At 39.6% G+C, this 12659-nt stretch overlaps 1 protein-coding gene across 12 annotated transcripts in view; it reads right to left on the reverse strand.

The window, feature by feature from the left end:
* Window positions 1–12659, reverse strand: part of LOC141058255 (synaptotagmin-2-like) — a 140651-nt gene that overhangs the window by 61025 nt on the left and 66967 nt on the right. For 11 of the 12 annotated variants that reach the window (XM_073554438.1, XM_073554428.1, XM_073554437.1 and 8 more), the window contains exon 2: window positions 10208–10293. In XM_073554438.1, coding sequence (XP_073410539.1) covers window positions 10208–10229 — 22 coding nt within the window. In that variant the 5' untranslated portion in view covers window positions 10230–10293. Of the gene's footprint in view, window positions 1–7984; window positions 8121–10207; window positions 10294–12659 lie in introns of those variants that run through there. The other variant, XM_073554435.1, reaches the window with a different exon arrangement.

Below are 12659 nucleotides of genomic sequence, written 5' to 3' on the forward strand. Positions count from 1 at the left end.
TATATATATATATATATATATATATATATAACACGGCCACATAGTATATATATAACACGGCCACATAGTATATATATATATAACACGGCCACATAGTATATATATATAACACGGCCACATAGTATATATATATATAACACGGCCACATAGTATATATATATATAACACGGCCACATAGTATATATATATAACACGGCCACATAGTATATATATATAACACGGCCACACAGCATATATAACACGGCCACACAGCATCTAAAACACGGCCACACAGCATATATAACACGGCCACACAGCGTATATATAACACGGCCACACAGCATATATAACACGGCCACACAGCATATATAACACGGCCACACAGTATATATAACACGGCCACACAGTATATATAACACGGCCACATAGTGTATATATATGTGGCCGTGTTATAGATACTATGTGGCCGTGTTATAGATACTATGTGGCCGTGTTATAGATACTGTGTGGCCGTGTTATAGATACTGTGTGGCCGTGTTATAGACACTGTGTGGCCGTGTTATAGACACTGTGTGGCCGTGTGATAGATACTGTGTGGCCGTGTTATAGATACTGTGTGGCCGTGTTATAGATACTAACACGGCCACATAGTATCTATAACACGGCCACATAGTATCTATAACACGGCCACACAGTATATATAACACGGCCACACAGTATATATAACACGGCCACATAGTGTATATATATGTGGCCGTGTTATAGATACTATGTGGCCGTGTTATAGATACTATGTGGCCGTGTTATAGATACTGTGTGGCCGTGTTATAGATACTGTGTGGCCGTGTTATATATACTGTGTGGCCGTGTTATAGATACTGTGTGGCCGTGTTATAGATACTGTGTGGCCGTGTTATAGATACTGTGTGGCCGTGTTATATATACTGTGTGGCCGTGTTATAGATACTGTGTGGCCGTGTTATAGATACTGTGTGGCCGTGTTATAGACACTGTGTGGCCGTGTGATAGATACTGTGTGGCCGTGTTATAGATACTGTGTGGCCGTGTTATAGATACTGTGTGGCCGTGTTATAGATACTAACACGGCCACATAGTATCTATAACACGGCCACATAGTATATATAACACGGCCACATAGTATCTATAACACGGCCACATAGTATATATAACACGGCCACATAGTATCTATAACACGGCCACATAGTATCTATAACACGGCCACATAGTATCTATAACACGGCCACATAGTATATATAACACGGCCACACAGTATATATAACACGGCCACATAGTATCTATAACACGGCCACATAGTATATAACACGGCCACATAGTATCTATAACACGGCCACATAGTATATATAACACGGCCACATAGTATCTATAACACGGCCACACAGTATATATAACACGGCCACATAGTATATATAACACGGCCACATAGTATCTATAACACGGCCACACAGTATATATAACACGGCCACATAGTGTATATATATGTGGCCATGTTATATATACTGTGTGGCCGTGTTATAGATACTGTGTGGCCGTGTTATAGATACTGTGTGGCCGTGTTATAGATACTGTGTGGCCGTGTTATAGATACTGTGTGGCCGTGTTATATATACTGTGTGGCCGTGTTATATATACTGTGTGGCCGTGTTATAGATACTGTGTGGCCGTGTTATAGATACTATGTGGCCGTGTTAGTATCTATAACACGGCCACACAGTATATATAACACGGCCACACGGCCACACAGTGTCTATAACACGGCCACACAGTATCTATAACACGGCCACACAGTATCTATAACACGGCCACACAGTATCTATAACACGGCCACACAGTATCTATAACACGGCCACATAGTATATATATAACACGGCCACACAGTATCTATAACACGGCCACACAGTATCTATAACACGGCCACACAGTATCTATAACACGGCCACACAGTATATATAACACGGCCACACAGTATATATAACACGGCCACACAGTATATATAACACGGCCACATAGTATCTATAACACGGCCACACAGTATATATATATATAACACGGCCACATAGTATATATATATAACACGGCCACACAGTATATATAACACGGCCACACAGTATCTATAACACGGCCACACAGTATCTATAACACGGCCACACAGTATCCATAACACGGCCACACAGTATCTATAACACGGCCACACAGTATCTATAACACGGCCACACAGTATCTATAACACGGCCACACAGTATCTATAACACGGCCACACAGTATATATATATATATAACACGGCCACATAGTATATATATATAACACGGCCACATAGTACATATATAACACGGCCACATAGTATATATATAACATGGCCACATAGTATCTATATAACACGGCCACATAGTATATATATATAACACGGCCACATAGTATATATATAACACGGCCATATAGTATATATATATAACACGGCCACATAGTATATATATATATAACACGGCCACATAGTATATATATATAACACGGCCACACAGCATATATAACACGGCCACACAGCATATATAACACGGCCACATAGTATATAGAACACGGCCACATAGTATATAGAACACGGCCACATAGTATATAGAATACGGCCACATGGTATCTAGAACACGGCCACATAGCATATAACACGGCCACATAGTATATATATATAACACGGCCACATAGTATATATATAACACGGCCACATAGTATATATATAACACGGCCACATAGTATATATAACACGGCCACATAGTATATAGAACACGGCCACATAGTATATAGAACACGGCCACATAGTATCTATAACACGGCCACATAGTATATATAACACGGCCACATAGTATATATAACACGGCCACACAGTATACATATATAACACGGCCACACAGTATATATAACACGGCCACATAGTATCTATAACACGGCCACATAGCATATAACACGGCCACATAGTATATATATAACACGGCCACATAGTATATATATAACACGGCCACATAGTATATATATAACACGGCCACATAGTATATATATAACACGGCCACATAGTATATATAACACGGCCACATAGTATCTATAACACGGCCACATGGTATCTAGAACACGGCCACATGGTATCTATAACACGGCCACACAGTATATATAACACGGCCACATAGTATCTATAACACGGCCACACAGTATACATATATAACACGGCCACACAGTATATATAACACGGCCACATAGTATCTATAACACGGCCACATAGCATATAACACGGCCACATAGTATATATATAACACGGCCACATAGTATATATATAACACGGCCACATAGTATATATATAACACGGCCACATAGTATATATAACACGGCCACATAGTATATAGAACACGGCCACATAGTATATAGAACACGGCCACATAGTATCTATAACACGGCCACATAGTATATATAACACGGCCACATAGTATATATAACACGGCCACACAGTATACATATATAACACGGCCACACAGTATAACACGGCCACATAGTATCTATAACACGGCCACATAGCATATAACACGGCCACATAGTATATATATAACACGGCCACATAGTATATATATAACACGGCCACATAGTATATATATAACACGGCCACATAGTATATATAACACGGCCACATAGTATATAGAACATGGCCACATAGTATATAGAACACGGCCACATAGTATATAGAACACGGCCACATAGTATATAGAACACGGCCACATAGTATATATAACACGGCCACATAGTATATATAACACGGCCACACAGTATACATATATAACACTGCCACACAGTATATATAACACGGCCACATAGTATCTATAACACGGCCACATAGCATATAACACGGCCACATAGTATATATATAACACGGCCACATAGTATATATATATATAACACGGCCACATAGTATATATATAACACGGCCACATAGTATATATAACACGGCCACATAGTATATAGAACACGGCCACATAGTATATAGAACACGGCCACATAGTATATAGAACACGGCCACATAGTATATAGAACACGGCCACATAGTATATATAACACGGCCACATAGTATATATAACACGGCCACACAGTATATATAACACGGCCACACAGTATATATAACACGGCCACACAGTATATATAACACGGCCACACAGTATATATAACACGGCCACATAGTATATATAACACGGCCACATAGTATATATAACACGGCCACATAGTATATATAACACGGCCACATAGTATCAATAACACGGCCACATAGTATCTATAACACGGCCACACAGTATATATAACACGGCCACACAGTATATATAACACGGCCACACAGTATATATAACACGGCCACATAGTATATATAACACGGCCACATAGTATATATAACACGGCCACACAGTATATATAACACGGCCACACAGTATCTATAACACGGCCACATAGTATCTATAACACGGCCACATAGTATCTATAACACGGCCACATAGTATATATAACACGGCCACATAGTATATATAACACGGCCACATAGTATATATATAACACGGCCACACAGTATCTATAACACGGCCACACAGTATCTATAACACGGCCACACAGTATCTATAACACGGCCACATAGTATATATAACACGGCCACATAGTATATATAACACGGCCACATAGTATATATATAACACGGCCACACAGTATATATATAACACGGCCACACAGTATCTATAACACGGCCACACAGTATCTATAACACGGCCACACAGTATCTATAACACGGCCACACAGTATCTATAACACGGCCACACAGTATCTATAACACGGCCACACAGTATATATATATATAACACGGCCACATAGTACATATATAACACGGCCACATAGTATATATATAACACGGCCACATAGTATCTATATAACACGGCCACATAGTATATATATATATATATATAACACGGCCACATAGTATCTATAACACGGCCACATAGTATCTATATATAACACGGCCACATAGTGGATATATATATATATATATATATATATATATATATATAACACGGCCACATAGTATATATATAACACGGCCACATAGTATATATATATAACACGGCCACATAGTATATATATATAACACGGCCACATAGTATATATATAACACGGCCACATAGTATATATATATAACACGGCCACATAGTATATATATATATATAACACGGCCACACAGCATATATAACACGGCCACACAGCATCTAAAACACGGCCAGATAGTATATATAACACGGCCACATAGTATATAGAACACGGCCACATAGTATATAGAACACGGACACATAGTATATAGAATACGGCCACATGGTATCTAGAACACGGCCACATGGTATCTAGAACACGGCCACATGGTATATATAACACGGCCACATAGTATATATAACACGGCCACATAGAATATATAACACGGCCACATAGTATATATAACACGGCCACATAGTATATATAACACGGCCACATAGTATATATATAACACGGCCACACAGTATCTATAACACGGCCACACAGTATCTATAACACGGCCACATAGTATATATAACACGGCCACATAGTATATATAACACGGCCACATAGTATATATAACACGGCCACACAGTATCTATAACACGGCCACACAGTATCTATAACACGGCCACACAGTATCTATAACACGGCCACACAGTATATATAACACGGCCACACAGTATATATAACACGGCCACACAGTATATATAACACGGCCACATAGTATCTATAACACGGCCACATAGCATATAACACGGCCACATAGTATATATAACACGGCCACATAGTATATATATAACACGGCCACATAGTATATATAACACGGCCACACAGTATATATAACACGGCCACACAGTATCTATAACACGGCCACACAGTATCTATAACACGGCCACACAGTGTTATATAACACGGCCACATAGTATCTATAACACGGCCACATAGCATATAACACGGCCACATAGTATATAACACGGCCACATAGTATATATAACACGGCCACATAGTATATATATAACGCGGCCACATAGTATATATAACACGGCCACATAGTATATATAACACGGCCACATGTATATATAACACGGCCACATAGTATATATATAACACGGCCACACAGTATCTATAACACGGCCACACAGTATATATAACACGGCCACATAGTATATATAACACGGCCACATAGTATATATAACACGGCCACATAGTATATATAACACGGCCACATAGTATATATTACATGGCCACATAGTATATATTACATGGCCACATAGGATATATATAACACGGCCACATAGGATATATAACACGGCCACATAGTATATATATATAACACGGCCACATAGTATATATATAACACGGCCACATAGTATATATAACACGGCCACATAGTGTATATATAACACGGCCACATAGTATATATAACACGGCCACATAGTATATATAACACGGCCACATAGTATATATTACATGGCCACATAGTATATATTACATGGCCACATAGGATATATATAACACGGCCACATAGGATATATAAAACGGCCACATAGTATATATATAACACGGCCACATAGTATATATAACACGGCCACATAGTATATATAACACGGCCACATAGTATATATAACACGGCCACACAGCATATATAACACGGCCACACAGCATATATAACACGGCCACATAGTATATATAACACGGCCACACAGTATATATAACACGGCCACATAGTATATATAACACGGCCACATAGGATATATAACACGGCCACACAGTATCTATAACACGGCCACATAGTATATATTACACGGCCACATAGGATATATATAACACGGCCACATAGTATATATAACACGGCCATATAGTATATATAACACGGCCACATAGTATATATATAACACGGCCACATAGTATATATAACACGGCCACATAGTATCTATAACACGGCCACATAGTATATATAACACGGCCACATAGTATATATATAACATGGCCACATAGTATATATAACACGGCCACATAGTATATATAACACGGCCACATAGTATATATATAACATGGCCACATAGTATATATATAACATGGCCACATAGGATATATATAACACGGCCACATAGGATATATAACACGGCCACATAGTATCTATAACACGGCCACATAGTATATATATAACACGGCCACATAGTATATATAACATGGCCACATAGTATATATATAACATGGCCACATAGGATATATATAACACGGCCACATAGGATATATAACACGGCCACATAGTATCTAGAACACGGCCACATAGTATCTAGAACACGGCCACATAGTATATATAACACGGCCACACAGTATATATAACACGGCCACATCTCCCCCCCGAGAATGGCCCCACAGTCCAGTACTCACTGATATATTAAAGAAAAAAAACAAAAACCACAATCCTCACCTCTCCTCGTGCCTGCGCTGCTCCCGACTCCTGTCTCAGCGGCTGCTCTACCTGGCTGGCACACCACAGAGGGGAATGATGGGAGAGGGAGCGTCAGCTGACGCTCTCTCCTCCAGTGCCTCCATCATTGCAGTGAACTGTACCGGCAGACGCCGGTATAGTTCAATGCGGCGGCGGGTCCCCATGCCTTACGGGCCCCATGGCGACTGCGTGATGTGCCGCTAGCTGGGGGCCCCGAGGGAGCAGGGGCCCTACGCAGCTTCCTGGCCTGCCTGCCGCCACCGCCGGCCCTATGGGACAGAACTGATTACATTGAAGTGCGCATAACTGTTCTGTATGAAATGTGGGTGGATTTACAAGTTACCAATGAAACAACAAGAACAATGTGTCCTTGATTTGTAAGTTTTTCTGACTTGCCAAGCAGATCAAAGCTATAGTCACCCTGAGCGTCTCACCCCAGCACTGCAGCTCTAACGGTCTACACGGGAGCAGAGGCGAGGATGCCGCGAGCCCCCGACACCTGAGCGCTCCAGCCACCGGGTAACGGCAGGATCAGGGGCTTGGTGATTGGACCTCATCACTTCTGCTCTGCCATAGGCTGGAGTGGGCAGATGCACCGGGTGACGAGAGCTTCTTTTATTCTCAGGGCTCGCGTTGTGAGTTTTTGAAAAAGACAGGTTATTTTACTGGTTCAACAATCCAGCCTTAACAGGACAGATTAACTATCCCTTTAAAAGAACAGTCATTTCTTTTGTAAGCATCATAAAAAAGAGAACCAACACAGGCATAAGAGAGGTGTTCTTTCTTTTCAGGGCAGACATACTATTGGACAATGATAGGAGCAATGCATTCTAGAAAGTGAGGGGAATGGAAGTTCCAGCTCCTATAGTGCTGGCAGAATGCTGATGAAGAGAAATAGAGTGGAAGGCAACATACAGAGCACCAGAATCGGGGCTGTTTCATAACAAATTAGACTGATATTTTCACCAAAAGCATTTATGGGGGATAAGAGCACAAAAACTTTGCTTTATATTCAATTCTCTGATCAAAATACTCGTACCGCATAATATACCTGCCCACGACAAGGATTTAGAGATCAGTCATGAGAGCAGAGCAAGTATGTTTGCTGTTAAACAGAGGAATTAAGCCAAGTGTTTGCTTTAAAGGGGTTGTACAGAAAGTCTAAGTCTTGTAAGAGCAGTTTAGTGCATGAAGTATGAGAATCCAGTATTACGGCAAGTACAAGAAAAGATCGACATATTAACAGGATATTACATGTCTGGTTTGTGAAAGGCAATCTGGAAGATTTGATGCGTAAATAACATTTAATACTGAAAAGCGAATAAACCTAATGGATCATTGAGATTCCATCTGAAACCATCAGATCTTTACCCCCTGAGAAAGACTTCATTCAGACGTCCGATTTATTTTTGATCAGAGTTCATCAGTGGAGAAAAAAATTTTAAAAAAAAGGTTTTCCAAATTCTCCTAACGTGACAGTTTGTGAAAATCGGACAAATGACGTCGGAGTGTGATCCAAATTTTGGAGTTTAGAAAACTTGTAAGTAACCTTATTTTACTTGTTGGATGCAGAAAATCTGCAACAATGAAAATCTCTCCAAAAGCTCATCTTGGGAAATTCGCCTCGCGCATTCATCTGAATGGGTGAAAACCGCTGCCATAAACGCTGCAATTGTGCCACCTGCGAACATTCCGTTAGGGATCATACTCACTTGCGAGAGACTCGGACGATTCTCGTGCTAGTCTCTCACATCAATCACCGGCACTCGGATCGGAGCGTGCGGCTACATGTATTTCTATTTAGTGGCACGCTCCGGTCCGAGTGCCGGTGGCAGTGCCGGGTATTCATGCGAGAGACTTGCACGAGAATCGTCCGAGTCTCTCGCAAGTGAGTATGAGCCCTTACAGTCAAGTATTCTAAGTTGAAGCAGAAGCCGCTAAAAAATCCACACGAAAAACCACTTTTTTTACTCTTTATATGAGGTTCCTATTGATATCAAGACTGCACATTTTTTGGCAAATGCTCTTTGAATTTGTTTCTTATTGATTTGAGAGAAAAAAACCACATTACCGATCATTGCACTTTTCTCCAATTCAGTTTTTTTAAATTCTGATGAGGAAAAATTCCAAACAAAATTGTACAATAAAATGTAAAAAAAAAAAAAAAAAAAGCCGTGTCAGAATTGAAAACACTAAGAGAAGGGTATACTTAGAGGGTTTTTTTTTTATTTTAGAAAAATCTGATTTATTTTTACAGAGAAATCCACATCAGAAATCCAAGCTCTTCTGTGATGTGTTTTAATCCGTTCTGTTGCACTTTTTATAGTTGGATTTTTTTCTACAAGTTTTTTTTGCAATTTTCTGATTTTACTGTAAAGTTTGCTGTGAATTCCTCATTAAAGAAATTACACCGCACTTTTTTTCACTACATGTTTTTTTAAAAACCCTATCAGAAAAAAAAAGTCATTGTTTGAAAAGTAAAGCTGTTTTCCAAATTAAATCAATAGAAGTTTATTCTGAGAGCATTTGTAACTGTTTTTGATGAGGATTTTGGAGTAAAATCTACTTCAAAACTACATAAAAAACATAGTACTACAAGTTACACTAGGACAAACGTGCAACATAATTCACAGCTAGTTATGAAGAATAATACAGACCTAATTTTTGAAGGTGAAACATTTTGGTCTTTTTCCAAAGTGAAGGTTAGCTACTTTCTCTCTCATGCTGTTGTGATTTCTGGTACCTGTAAATCGAATAAATATATTTTTATCAGTAACTCAGCAATAAAGAAGTAGGTATTTGAGTTTCCAAATTTCCCTTATTCCCAGCCAGGTCTCAGTTATGTAGCAGGCAAATATACAAACTTAATTTAAAGAAGTATTGTAATCTTCAGAAATGATATACACATTTTCAATGCAGTAAGATGTCTTACTCTGTAGCGGAGAGGCCTCTGTAAACCAGTCTGATACCATGTTCACACATTCAGCATTTGGTCAGTATTTGCAAGCCAAAATCAGGAGAGGTGCACGTGTTTCTATTAGGCCGGGATCACACACAGCGAGATACGACCGTGTCTCGCAGGTTAAAACCAAGCTCTGGCGCCGGCACTCCGGAGCGGAGCGTGCAGCCGCACAGCAATACATGGAGCTGCACGCTCCGCTCCGGAGTGCCGGTGCCAGAGCTTGGTTTTACCCTGCGAGACTCGGCCGTATCTCGCTGTAGTGTGACTCCGGCCTTAGACTTTTCCTCTGATTGTTACACTCCTGGATTTGGCTTACATATACTGATGTAACACACTGACCAAATACTGGGTCTGGGACCTTAGAAGGTAGCGACCATGTTATTTTAGAATTTTGGATAACTAGAGGCGGAAGACCTGTGAAGACTCAGACGTCAAGGTTAGATTTCAGAAAGGCAGATTTTAAGGGATTCAGAAAGAGAATTGGAGGGATCCAATGGCTGGATATCCTTAAAGACAAAAATGTCCAGTAAGGATAGGGAAATCTTGAAAAATGAAATTCTCAAAGCACAGTTGTTAACAATTCCGAAAAGAGGGAAGAATAGGAATCATTTAAGGAAACCAGGATGGATGAACACAGAACTTAAGCACATGCTAAAAAGGAAGAAAAAAATGTTTATAAAATGGAAAGAGGGAGGCATATCTAAAGAAGAATATAATGCTGTCTGCAGAACCTGCAGGGCACAAATCAGATTAGCTAAAGCTGAAAATGAATTGAGGCTTGCAAGAGATGTCAAAAGGAATAATAAAGGATTTTGGGGATATGTCAAAAGTAAAAGAAAAGTCAATGATGCTATAGGATTTTTACAGGATGAAAATGATGAAATGGTAAGACAGGATGTTGAGAAGGCTGAACTTTTAAATTCCTATTTTGCATCTGTTTTCTCTCAGAAAGGAAATGTAACATCAACTGTTATTCACTGTCCTATTAAGGGAATAGAAGAATCCAGGATATCTATAAACAGAAAGATAGTGAGGAAACACTTAGCTAACCTAAATGAATTCAAGTCTCCAGGTCCAGATGAATTACACCCCAGAGTACTGAAGGAGATAGCAGAAGAAATTTTTGAACCCCTCTCCATAATCTTTGAAAATTCTTGGAGAACAGGAGAAGTGCCAGAAGACTGGAGAAGAGCAAATGTTGTTCCTATCTTCAAAAAGGGGAAGAAGGTGGACCCAGGCAACTATAGGCCGGTGAGTCTGACTTCTATACCAGGAAAGATCTTTGAACAAATTATTAAACAACATGTATGTCAATACCTGGATAAGAATGAAGTGATTAAACAGAGTCAGCATGGGTTTGTAACTAATAAGTCATGTCAGACTAACTTAATTTCCTTCTATAACGGTATCACTGATTGGGTGGATCAAGGAAATGCTGTAGATATAGTATATCTTGACTTCAGCAAAGCATTTTACAAAATCTCTCATACAATCCTTATTGAAAAAATGACTAAGTATGGAATGGACAAGGCAACTGTTAGGTGGATTCATAACTGGCTTAGTGATCGGACCCAAAGAGTGGTCGTAAATGGCTGCACATCCAGTTGGAAGAATGTCTCAAGTGGGGTATCACAGGGCTCTGTCCTGGGCCCTGTATTGTTCAACATCTTTATCAATGATTTAGATGAAGGAATTGAGGGTAAACTGATTAAATTTGCTGATGACACAAAGCTAGGAGGGATAGCTAATACTAGAGAAGAGAGAGAGAGGATTCAAAAAGATTTAAATAAACTGGAGAAGTGGGCAGCAACTAACAGAATGGTTTTTAACAGGGAGAAATGCAAAGTACTACATCTGGGCAATAAAAATGAAAAAAGCATATATAGAATGGGAGGAATAGGGCTAAGTGACAGCACATGTGAAAAAGACTTGGGTATACTAATAGATCACAGACTGAATATGAGTCAACAGTGTGATGCAGCAGCAAAAAAGGCAAATGCAATTCTAGGATGTATTAACAGAAGCATACAGTCTAGATCACGTGAAGTCATTATTTCCCTCTACTCCTCTTTGGTCAGACCTCATCTGGAATATTGTGTCCAGTTTTGGGCACCACATTTTAAAAAAGACATCAACAAACTGGAGCA

This window comes from Dendrobates tinctorius, unplaced genomic scaffold (assembly GCF_039654945.1).
Source record: "Dendrobates tinctorius isolate UK_male_01 unplaced genomic scaffold, ASM3965494v1 ptg000211l, whole genome shotgun sequence".
In the NCBI taxonomy this organism is placed as follows: Eukaryota; Metazoa; Chordata; class Amphibia; order Anura; family Dendrobatidae; genus Dendrobates; species Dendrobates tinctorius.